This window comes from Oncorhynchus nerka, linkage group LG3 (assembly GCF_034236695.1).
Source record: "Oncorhynchus nerka isolate Pitt River linkage group LG3, Oner_Uvic_2.0, whole genome shotgun sequence".
Classification (NCBI taxonomy): Eukaryota; Metazoa; Chordata; class Actinopteri; order Salmoniformes; family Salmonidae; genus Oncorhynchus; species Oncorhynchus nerka.
In genome coordinates this window covers 8,910,493-8,923,269 of record NC_088398.1, presented here as the reverse complement: position 1 = coordinate 8,923,269, position 12,777 = coordinate 8,910,493, and the positions used below count along the sequence as shown (strand labels likewise).

The following is a 12,777-nucleotide window of genomic DNA, read 5'->3' as shown; positions in this document are numbered from 1 at the left end:
CTTATTTTTATACTGTATTATCTTTTCTCTCTTTCTTCTCCCTATCCCCTCTTGCTCCCCTCGTTTCTCCCCCTCTCTATCTAATTCTCTTACACTTTCCACTCCCTCTTCTTTCTCTCTTTTACTCTCTTTTCCTCACTCTCCCTCCCTCCCTCCTCTCCCTCTCTTCTTTCTCTCTCTGCAGGCCTAGGGATGTCCAGTGGACTAGGATTAATGACACCTTACCTGAGAGGGCGGAGATCTCTGGCCCCACCCTCCAAGTGGCCCGTCTCAGCCAATCACACAACGGGACCTACCTGTGTCAGGCGCAGAACAACTACGGCCGTGCAGCTGACCACTACACGCTGCTGGTGTACGGTGAGCCACCGTCGCCATAACAACCACTGCCTTGCGGCGAGAAGTTGCCCTAAGGCACAGATCTAGGATTACCCTCCATATCCTCCGAATCCATTCACCGTCCAATCCTAGCGTAACTTTTGGAATGAGACACCAGAAGCGTATCACAGACACAGATGTAGACATCAAAAGCGTGAGTCACTTCATCAGTTGTTTATGCTTCACAGATGTGAGAGTGCGAGGGGGTCGGGCTAGGGGTTGAGTTGTTAACTCAGCATCTGTAGTCAGTGTACCCCATGGGTGTGGCCCCCTAGTGGTTACTCCTTTCACTGCAGCCTTCACATCTGAAGATCAGAGAGAGTGTAGGCGGAGGAGACAGAGGCGGGTGGTTGCGTAACATTTTGGGTTGCCTTAGGCTGCGCCCCCTCATACTCCCCCCTTCCCCTCCTCCCTTAATTCCCTCCCTCCTTACCCTCTCCTGAGCAGTGGCGGCGGGTGGCAGGAGCGGCAGGCATCAAACAACACTAACTATCCTCCGTTGAGAGAGGAGGTGGGTGGGAATGCCACCTTTCATCTAGCCAGAGCAGCCATCGTCAGCCACCACCAGAGCTAAAGCCACACTCTCTCTCTCACTGTGCAACACAAGTATGCCTGGCTTTCAAGTACGTCCACGCTTCAAGAAAATGCCCTTCTCTTCCTTGGTCTCTATTGTCTGTCTCCTAGAATGGTTCTTCTTCCTTGGTCTCTATTGTCTGTCTCCTAGAATGGTTCTTCTTCCTTGGTCTCTATTGTCTGTCTCCTAGAATGGTTCTTCTTCCTTGGTCTCTATCGTCTGTCTCCTAGAATGGTTCTTCTTCCTTGGTCTCTATTGTCTGTCTCCTAGAATGGTTCTTCTTCCTTGGTCTCTATTGTCTGTCTCCTAGAATGGTTCTTCTTCCTTGGTCTCTATCATCTGTCTCCTAGAATGGTTCTTCTTCCTTGGTCTCTATCGTCTGTCTCCTAGAATGGTTCTTCTTCCTTGGTCTCTATCGTCTGTCTCCTAGAATGGTTCTTCTTCCTTGGTCTCTATCATCTGTCTCCTAGAATGGTTCTTCTTCCTTGGTCTCTATCGTCTGTCTCCTAGAATGGTTCTTCTTCCTTGGTCTCTATCGTCTGTCTCCTAGAATGGTTCTTCTTCCTTGGTCTCTATTGTCTGTCTCCTAGAATGGTTCTTCTTCCTTGGTCTCTATCGTCTGTCTCCTAGAATGGTTCTTCTTCCTTGGTCTCTATTGTCTGTCTCCTAGAATGGTTCTTCTTCCTTGGTCTCTATCTTCCGTCTCCTAGAATGGTCCTCCTTTTTCTGGCTCTTCGTTCATTCTCCTTCTTGTTTATGTTTCCCTTCCTCTCTCTGTCAACCAATCATATTCCTTCTTTCTTTCACTACCCTCTTTCCTCCTGTTTTTCTCTTTCTATATATCTTACCCCACTCCTTCTCTCTAAATGTCTATATATCTTACCCCACTCCTTCTCTCTAAATGTCTATATATCTTACCCCACTCCTTCTCTCTAAATGTCTATATATCTTACCCCACTCCTTCTCTCTAAATGTCTATATAAATCTTACTTACCCCACTCCTTCTCTCTAAATGTCTATATATCTTACCCCACTCCTTCTCTCTAAATGTCTATATATCTTACCCCACTCCTTCTCTCTAAATGTCTATATATCTTTCCCCACTCCTTCTCTCTAAATGTCTATATATCTTACCCCACTCCTTCTCTCTAAATGTCTATATATCTTACCCCACTCCTTCTCTCTAAATGTCTATATATCTTACCCCACTCCTTCTCTCTAAATGTCTATATATCTTACCCCACTCCTTCTCTCTAAATGTCTATATATCTTACCCCACTCCTTCTCTCTAAATGTCTATATATCTTACCCCACTCCTTCTCTCTAAATGTCTATATATCTTTCCCCACTCCTTCTCTCTAAATGTCTATATATCTTACCCCACTCCTTCTCTCTAAATGTCTATATATCTTACCCCACTCCTTCTCTCTAAATGTCTAAATATCTATATAAATCTTACCCCACTCCTTCTCTCTAAATGTCTATATATCTTACCCCACTCCTTCTCTCTAAATGTCTATATATCTTACCCCACTCCTTCTCTCTAAATGTCTATATATCTTACCCCACTCCTTCTCTCTAAATGTCTATATATCTTACCCTAAATGTCTACTCCTTCTCTCTAAATGTCTATATATCTTACCCCACTCCTTCTCTCTAAATGTCTATATATCTTACCCCACTCCTTCTCTCTAAATGTCTATATATCTTTCCCCACTCCTTCTCTCTAAATGTCTATATATCTTTCCCCACCCTTCTCTCTAAATGTCTATATATCTTTCCCCACTTCTCTCTAAATGTCTATATATCTTTCCCCACTCCTTCTCTCTAAATGTCTATATATCTTTCCCCTACTTACCTTCTCTCTAAATGTCTATATATCTTTCCCCACTCCTTCTCTCTAAATGTCTATATATCTTACCCCACTCCTTCTCTCTAAATGTCTATATATCTTACCCCACTCCTTCTCTCTAAATGTCTATATATCTTACCCCACTCCTTCTCTCTAAATGTCTATATATCTTACCCCACTCCTTCTCTCTAAATGTCTATATATCTTTCCCCACTCCTTCTCTCTAAATGTCTATATATCTTTCCCCACTCCTTCTCTCTAAATGTCTATATATCTTACCCCACTCCTTCTCTCTAAATGTCTATATATCTTACCCCACTACTTCTCTCTAAATGTCTATATATCTTACCCCACTCCTTCTCTCTAAATGTCTATATATCTTTCCCCACTCCTTCTCTCTAAATGTCTATATATCTTTCCCCACTCCTTCTCTCTAAATGTCTATATATCTTACCCCACTACTTCTCTCTAAATGTCTATATATCTTACCCCACTCCTTCTCTCTAAATGTCTATATATCTTTCCCCACTCCTTCTCTCTAAATGTCTATATATCTTTCCCCACTCCTTCTCTCTAAATGTCTATATATCTTTCCCCACTCCTTCTCTCTAAATGTCTATATATCTTACCCCACTCCTTCTCTCTAAATGTCTATATATCTTATCCTCTCTTTGTTCTCTCTCCTCCTCTCTCTCTCTCTCTCTCTCTCTCTCTCTGCTTACCTCCTCCTACTTTTCTCACCTTGGCAGTAGTTTGCCATCTTTTCTGGGTGTACTATAGTTCAGAGCTCTTTGGAGGGTTCCTGTCTTTTTCATTCCAAGAGGGACAGAGAGTGGGGGAGAAGAAGTAGGGAGAGAGGTCTAAGCCAGGTTAGTGTTCAGTTAGGGGCTTGCCCAAGTTGGATAAGCCACCCTTGCCTCTGGAAATCCCAAGGTGCACTGGGGTGGGGGGCCTGACAGGGCAAGGCTAAAACAGCTCACTATGACAGATCTGAAAAACGACCCCTCACACTGTCAACCAGCTCCCAGAGTTATCTAGTGTCTGATGTGGCCATGAAGCGCAAAATCAGGACAAAACAGAGGCCAATTTGTTGCAGGAGCTTTGAAAAGCAGAGAGAGGGCGAGAGGTTGGTGAGTCTCTGCGTAGCCAGGTCCAATGCCGCAAAATCTTTATTCAACAGGTGTGTGTGTGTGTGTGTGTGTGTGTGTGTGTGTGTGTGTGTGTGTGTGTGTGTGTGTGTGTGTGTGTGTGTGTGAGAATGTGGATGTGCATGCGCATTATACATGTGCACGTGTCAAGCTCCCACGTACGTATATAGTATAGATATGAGGTTTTGTTTTGGGTGAACTGAATGCACAAGGGAGCCTGTACTCATCAGATTGTTGTTAGTCTGGATGGAGCGTTGGTTGGTTGCAGTCACCACCATTGTTAAGGAGCAAGATGGTGGTGGGATGGCGGTGGTCTGGTGGGATGGAGTGGTTGTGGTGAGATGGCGTGGTGGGGGTGCTGTGGGATGGCGTGGTGGCAGTGTGGTGGGATAACGTGGTGGCGGTGTGGTGGGATGACGTGGCGGCGGTGTGGTGGGATGGCGGTGTGGTGGGATGGCGTGGCGGCGGTGTGGTGGGATGGAGGTGTGGTGGGATGGTGTGGCGGCGGTGTGGTGGGATGGCGGTGTGGTGGGATGGCGTGGCGGCGTGGTGGGATGGAGTGGCGGCGATGTGGTGGGATGGCGTGGTGGTGGGATGGCATGGTGTGGTGGGACGGCGTTGTGGTGGGATGGCATGGTGTGGTGGGATGGCCTGGTGGTGTGATGGCATGGTGTGGTGGGATGGCGTGGTGATGTGGTGGTGGGATGGCATGGTGTGGTGGGATGGCGTTGTGGTGGGATGGCGTGGTGGTGGTGTGTTGGGATGGCGTTGTGGTGGGATGGTGTGGTGGGATGGCATTGTGGTGGTGGTGTGGTGGGATGGCGTTGTGGTGGGATGGTGTGGTGGGATGGCATTGTGGTGGTGGTGTGGTGGGATGGCGTTGTGGTGGGATGGCGTGGTGGTGGTGTGTTGGGATGGCGTTGTGATGGGATGGCGTGGTGGTGGGATGGCATGGTGTGGTGGGATGGCATTGTGGTGGTGGTGTGGTGGGATGGCATTGTGGTGGTGGTGTGGTGGTGGGATGGCGTTGTGGTGGGATGGCGTGGTGGTGGTGTGTTGGGATGGCGTTGTGATGGGATGGCGTGGTGGTGGGATGGCATGGTGTGGTGGGATGGCGTTGTGGTGGGATGGCATGGTGTGGTGGGATGGCGTTGTGGTGGGATGGCGTTGTGGTGGTGTGGTGGGATGGCGTGGTGGTGGGATGGCGTGGTGGTGGTGTGTTGGGATGGCGTTGTGATGGGATGGCGTGGTGGTGGGATGGCATGGTGTGGTGGGATGGCGTTGTGGTGGGATGGCATGGTGTGGTGGGATGGCGTTGTGGTGGGATGGCGGTGTGGTGGGATGGTGGTGGTGTTGCTGGTAGAGCTCAGAGGAGAATGCTACTGATTGTCTCTGCAACGCCCTGAGGGTCTGCTTACAGTATGTCATTCAACTGAGCTGCTGTGATGAAATGGAATGCTGTAAGCCAATAAAGCCCATTAGAACTGAATTTTGAGAGTGTTGGAGATGGATGGAGGAGAGAGAGAGAGAATAGACAGGAGGAAAGAAAAGGGTAGAGGGATGAATACAGAGATATATTTGTGGGGGAAGATGAGTGCAGTGGTTAGGGTAATGAGCTAAGTCACAAATTAAAATATACCTCTATTTATTGAATGACTAAATAAAAAGAGAGGGAGGGTGAGAGAGAGGGTGGGAGGTTAGGAGAGTGTGAGGGAGGAGGGTTAGGAGAGGGTGAGGGAGGGGGTTAGGAGAGGGTGAGGGAGGGGGTTAGGAGAGGGTGAGGGAGGTTAGGAGAGGGTGAGGGAGGGGTTGTGAGGGAGGGTGGTTAGGAGAGGGAGGGGGTTGTGAGCGAGGGTGGTTAGGAGAGGGGGAGGGGCAGGAGAAACAGCAAAGATTAGGTGAAAAACCTGAATCCCAGGTGGTGTATTCCCCCTTGTGGCTCTGCACAGTCTTCTAATGACAGTGACAAAGTCAATGTAGTGTAGGTTGTGACCAAATCAATGTGGAGCAGCGGTAAGGGACGAGGCCTTCTGACCAGCGGCTAGATGACATTTAGCCTTGTGTTGTGAGTGACGCATAGCTTTACTACAGCACCGGAACAGAAAAACACACACAGGGAATATTCAATCATACGTGAGTGTTTTATCTCTCTAGTTTAAGGAATGATATTTGAGAGAAATGTTGTTAACAACAACTTCAACATGCAAATGGGAAAACAGCCGTGAATATAGGTGTCTGAGTGGCGAGTGTACAGAATAACAATATGATAGGAGAATGCCTGGCGGTGTGCTGACTGGCTGTACAGCCGCATAGTAAATCAGCTTTAGAGAGAGAGAGGGTGCTCATAGAGGAGTGGAATAGGAAAAGGAACAAGGGAATGTGGAAGCGTAATGAAAGAGTGCGTGGGAGAGAGGAGAGTGATTAAGGTTGAGGTGGATCGCCTCTGAGGGAAAGAAGGGAGATTTGAGTAGAGAGAGGAGAGGATGTTGGAGGAGAGAGGAGAGGATGTTGGAGGAGAGAGGAGAGGATGTTGGAGGAGAGAGGAGAGGATGTTGGAGGAGAGAGGAGATGATGTTGGAGGAGAGAGGAGAGGATGTTGGAGGAGAGAGGAGAGGATGTTGGAGGAGAGAGGAGATGATGTTGGAGGAGAGAGGAGAGGATGTTGGAGGAGAGAGGAGAGGATGTTGGAGGAGAGAGGAGAGGATGTTGGAGGAGAGAGGAGATGATGTTGAAGGTAGAGAGGAGAGGATGTTGGAGGTAGAGAGGAGAGGATGTTGGAGGAGAGAGGAGAGGATGTTGGAGGTAGAGAAGTCATTATTTATAAGTCTTCCCAGAATGTAGTTTTGATGGTCAAGAGATGAATCAGTATACAACTAATTAGCCGACTGACCCTGTCCATTAATCCCTCTGCCTCAGGTGACACACACACACACACACACACACACACACACACACACACACACACACACACACACACACATACACACACACACACTGACCCATTCCTTAGTCAACTCTTTCTCTCACAGCCGAAGAACCATTTTAAGTTCTCTCTCTGACTCACATGTATGCATACCCACATGGATGACGCAAACACACACTTGTGTGTTGCATACAGTAAGTGACAGGAAATCTGAGGTTGGACACTGACGGGATAGGGGGAGGATGTGGACGAGTGAATGAAGGCAGGCTGAAAGGAAGAGGAGAGGAGGAGGAGAGAGGGGTGAGGGTTAATCTGACGTAAAAGGAGTGGGAGAGGAAGAAGAGATGGAGGGTCTCAGGGCCAGTGGGAGAAGAGGGAGAGAGGGAGAGCAGATGGAAGAGTAGTTACCAATAAATTACTTTAGAACGAGGTGTGTGTGAGTGCGCGAGTGTGTGTGGGCGCGTGCGTGCGTGGCGCATGGCTCGTGAGAGAGAGGCGAACAGTGGTTCGATGAAACATATCTCTACTGCACCCTGTTGTTTCAAATGGACAGTTTGATGAAGTGTTTCACACACACTCACACACACACACCGTGCTCCCAGCCTCTCACTCAATCCAACTGTCTCAGTCACTTAAAACCACTTAACTGTACCCTCACTGTCTCAATAGGCATTTTACCTTACCATTGTGTCAGTATCCAATCTATTGTCTCATATTGAATGTGTCTGTCCCAACACAACACACATTGTTCCACAGAGAATGCTTCCATCAAACACCATGTCTTCTGTCTCCCTAGCTACTGAGTCATAGACAATGTGTCTATGGTAGAAAATATGTCTGCATCCCAACCATTGTTTTATAGTGAATGTGTCGATGTAATTTGCCAATGTCTGTCTCCCTAGCTACTACTCTATAGAAATGTATGTCATAGTAGATCATATGTCTGTAGTAACCATACCATCTAGAACAGTGGTCACCAACCTTTTCTGACTCAAGATCTTACCGCTAAGATTATTATTATCTATTTTTTAAACTATTTTTCTCCCCAATTTCATGGTATCCAATTGGTAAGTTACAGTCTTGCAACTCGCGTACGGACGCGGGAAAGGTGAAGGTTGAGAGCCGTGCGTCCTCCGAAACAGAACCCAGGAAAGCCGTTTCCCAGGAAAGCCGTTTCCTCCGGAAACACTGTACACCTGGCGACCATGTCAGTGTACATTGCATCCGGCCCGCCACAGGAGTCGCTAGTGCACGATGGGACAAGAACATCACTGCCGGCCAAACACTCCCTTAACCCGAACGACGCTGGGCCAATTGTGGCTCTCCCTCCCTCCGCTCTCCCTCCCTCTGCTCACCCTCCCTCCGCTCTCCCTCCCTCCGCTCTCCCTCTCTCCGCTCTCCCTCCCTCCGCTCTCCCTCCCTCCGCTCTCCCTCCCTCTGCTCACCCTCCCTCCGCTCACCCTCCCTCCGCTCTCCCTCAAGCTGCTGAGAAAACAGGACACAGTCTTCCAGCTGATGACGAAACTCAAGTCGCACTGTATTATTTCTGCCTCATGCACCAAATCATGTTGTTACTCCTATGTCCAGAGAATGTGAAATATTCCTCGATATTAAAAAAGACACAAGCCACTAATAATAACAAACGGAAGCTTATCGGAACACTTCTATACTCCTTCATTGCAGCTGCAGTGCTGGTTGTTGCGTGAGTGGAAGTAGGGAGAATGCACATTTTATGGCATATAAAAGTGTTGAACAGTGTTGACAAGCTGAATAACAACTTAAACATGAACTTACCCATAAAAACAGCAGCTCTTTGCTGTATTCGTTGAGTCTCTCTCTTGTTATGGTTTTGAAAGTTTTGAAATCTTTACTATATCAAATTTGATGTGCATTCAAGGTTTATTTTTTATAGTCTATGGCAGAGGAAACTGCAGACAGTGTTCTGAGCTATCTGATTGGCCAGTGGTAGGCCTATAGGTATACTTGATAAGCTTCCTGGGCCCGCCAGGTAGGCGGAGTTATACCTTCAGACATATGACATGGTTGAAAATGCCTTCCCGGCGCTAGGGCTGCTGAATCAAGTGCACCTACTGACAACAGTGCAAAACAAAGGCTTTATCGTTGGGTTTTTTACAAAAAACATTGCTGATCGACTAGGAATGCCTTGGAGATCGAGCAGTCGATGGCTCTCACCCGATTGGTGACCACTGATCTAGAACCTGTGTTTCATAGAAAACTATGATTGTCTTGTAGAGTATAGTGTGTTATCCTTGCCTTGTCTGTTGTAGAGAATGTGTCTGTCACTACCATGGTCCTTCCCACCTCCCATCACGCCACCTCCCACCCAACCACGCTCCTCCTAACCCCCAGCTACGCACCGGACCCCCGAGGTAACGTACAGCCCTCCCTTACCCTTAACACACTCCTCCTCTCCATCTCTCCATCCTTCCCTTCCTTCATGGTCACAATCACCGCCTCTTAACAGCTCTTCTCCTCCTCTCTTCTCTGTCCTTTTCTTGTCACTGACACCCTTTGTCTGCTTTAACCTTCATTATTTTTTTTATTTTTTTCCACCTTTATTTAACCAGGTAGGTCAGTTGAGGACAAGTTCTCATTTACAACTGCGACCTGGCCAAGATAAAGCAAAGCAGTGTGACAAAAACAACAAGAGTTACACATGGGATTAACAAACGTACAGTCAATAACACAATAGAAAAATCTGTATACAGTGTGTGCATATGAAGTAAGGAGGTAAGGCAATAAATAGGCCAATAGTGGTGAAGTAATTACAATTTAGCAATTTACACTGGAGTGATATATGCACAGATGAGGATGTGCAAGTAGACATACTGGTGTGCAAAAGAGCAGAAAAACAAAAACTAATATGGGGATGAGGTAGGTAGTTGGTTAGATGGGCTATTTACAGATGGGCTGTGTAGAGCTGCAGCGACCAGTACGCTGCTCTGACAGCTGATGCTTAAAATTAGTGAGGGAGATATAAGTCTCCAACTTCAGTGATTTTTGCAATTAATTCCAGTCATTGGCAGCAGAGAACTGTAAGGAAAGGAAAGGAAGGCCCTTAACTGGCCTTCCCACACACGCTCTCACACACGTACACACACACATTCCCCCACTCTCATCAATGGCTGGCTGATGCTGTGCTATGGCCACTCAGTGTTGGGGCTGTGTCAGTGTGTAAGTCCCATTGGGTGGGAGCACACAGGTACTGTGTTATTGTTATAGACCCAGGGATGGGACGGCCATAGGACTTCTGTGAGGGACATAAGGATCTGTGGGTGGAATGACACATACGCACGCACACACGTATATGCACGCATACATACACACTCACATACACACACACACACACACACACACAGGGCCAGCTCTAGCCTTTTGGGGGCACTAAGTGAGATTTGGTTGTACATTTTAAAGTTGATTTCCTGCAGTTCAACACATTTTGCCATGGGGTGGAGAGAACTTTGAAAATATTATTACAAATTTCATACAATTGTTGCTCATTTTGCCATGGGGCAGAGATACATTTTTGCTGATGTAAATCAAATTTTCTGCAATTCTACACATTTTTCCTGGTTGGCGCTGCACACAGTCCAGCTCGTCTTCACCCAGCCTGGCAGACTTTTGGTCAGTACCACCGTTTTTCGTGCCTCCCTTCTCGGAGAACCTCTCGTGTACCTCTCTGAACTCAGCAGCAGACAGGGAGCCCCTGCCACTCTCCTATGTAACTCTTCAGGAGCAGCGTTGTGTTGCGATGGTTCCTGAGCTGGGGCACTGCCTAGAGGGAACCGTTTCTGCAGGACCTTTTGGGGACACTGTGCCAGTGAATGTGTGTACCCTCTTTGAGTCGCTCAATACGCTACAGGTTAAGGACAGCCCACCAAATATCTTTGAGTGCCAACTGCGCCTCTGGACCCAAGAGTTTGAGTCATGGAGTGAGGAGGAGAGGAACAGTTTCCTGCACATTCTAGAAGAGAGGGACCCGATCTTTGTTGCCTACTTCTACAGAGGTGTAGTTGGGACAGCAAGCAAGGATTGAGGAATACAGAAAATACAGGGGGAATTGGTAATTAACTACAATGACCATAATCCATTGCACATCTACTTGTCCGGTCTGTGTTTCTTTTGCATCTTCAAGGTGGTAGGAATGTTGTGTAAATCAAATGATACAAACCCCCCAAAAATCTATTTTAAATCCAGGTTGTAAGGCAACAAAATAGGAAAAATGCCAATGGGGGTGAATACTATATATATATAGTGGTTTGGGAAAGTATTCACCCTAAATTGAGCTCAGGTGAATCCTATTTCCATTAATCATCCTTGAGATGTTTCCACAACTTGATTGGAGTCCACCTGTGGTAAGTTCAATTAATTGGACATGATCTGGAAAGGCACACACCTGTCTATATAAGGTCCCACAGTTGACAGTGCATGTCAGAGCAGAACAAAGTCATGAAGTCGAAGGAATTGTCCGTAGAGCTTCGAGACAGGATTGTGTCGATGGACAGAACTGGGGAAGGGTACCAAAACATATATGCAGCATTTAAAGTCCCCAAGAACACAGTGGCCTCCATCATTCTTAAATGGAAGAAGTGTGGTACCACAAAATCTGTTCCTAGAGCTGGCCACCCGGCCAAACTAAGCAGTCGGGGGAGAAGGGCCTTGGTCAGGGAGGTGACCAAGAACCCGACGGTTACTCTGACAGAGCTCCAGAGTTCCTCTGTGGGGAGCCATCTCTGCAGCACTCCACCTATCAGGTCTTTATGTTTTGAGTGGCAAGACGGAAACCAATCTTCAGTAAAAGGAACATGACAGCCCGCTTAGAGTTTGCAAAATGGCACTTAAAGGACTCTCAGACCATGAGAAACAAGATTCTCTGGTCTGATGAAACCAAGACTGAACTATTTTGTCTGAATGCCAAGTGCCACGTCTGGAGGAAACCTGTCACCATCCCTACGGTGAAGCATGGTGGTGGCAGCATCATGCTGTGAGGATATTTTTCAGCGGCAAGGACTGGTAGACTCGCAGGGTCGAGGGAAAGTACAGAGAGATCCTTGATAAAAACCTGCTCCAGAGCGCTCAGGACCTCAGACTGGGGCGAAGGTTCATCTTCCAACAGGACAACGGCCCTAAGCACACAGCCGAAGCCAAGGTGTGACTTCGGGACAAGTCTCTGAATGTACTTGAGTGGCCCAGCCAGAGCCCGGACTGGACGCTCCCCATCCAACGTGACATAGCTTGAGAAGATCTGCAAATACAGGTGTGCCAAGCTTGTAGCGTCATACCAAAGAAGACTGGAGGCTGTAATCGCTGGCAAAGGTGCTTCAACAAAGTACTGAGTAAAGGGTCTGAATACTTATTTCAATGTGATATTTCAGTTTGTTTTTTTCAACAAAAAGAAATCTAAAAACCTGGTTTTGCTTTGTCATTATGATACCATTGTGTGTAGGCTGAGAGGGGGGGGGGCAATGAAATCCATTTTAGAATAAGGCTGGGGGCAATGGGGCAGTTTCTCTCTATCTCTGTCTCTCCCTCCCTCCTCCCTCACCACCTCTCTAACTCTCTCTCATCTCATCCATATATACATGATATGATGACAGGTATTAGTATCATTTGGGGCGGCAGGGTAGCCTAGTGGTTAGAGCGTTGGACTAGTAACCGAAGTTCAAACCCCTGAGCTGACAAGGTACAAATCTGTCGTTCTGCCCCTGAACAGGCAGTTAACCCACTGTTCCTAGGCCGTCATTGAAAATTAGAATTAGTTCTTAACTGACTTGCCTGGTTAAATAAAGGTTTATAAAAAAAATTATGGGGTCCTAACCGACCACTTATGTCGCTTTTGCCTGGAACCGGCCCTGAAAATACACACACACACACACACACACAC

The 12,777-nt window shown here is 47.2% G+C and overlaps 1 protein-coding gene and 1 pseudogene across 4 annotated transcripts in view; both read left to right on the top strand.

The window, feature by feature from the left end:
• Positions 1–12,777, top strand: part of LOC115120940 (cell adhesion molecule 4-like) — a 222,131-nt gene that overhangs the window by 205,281 nt on the left and 4,073 nt on the right. For 3 of the 4 annotated variants that reach the window (XM_065008021.1, XM_065008028.1, XM_065008024.1), the window contains exons 6-7: positions 185–357; positions 9,161–9,262. In XM_065008021.1, coding sequence (XP_064864093.1) covers positions 185–357; positions 9,161–9,262 — 275 coding nt within the window. The remainder of the gene's footprint in view (positions 1–184; positions 358–9,160; positions 9,263–12,777) is intronic. The other variant, XM_065008027.1, reaches the window with a different exon arrangement.
• LOC135559595 (uncharacterized protein C14orf119 homolog) overlaps positions 10,456–12,777 on the top strand; it is a 2,913-nt pseudogene continuing 591 nt past the window's right edge.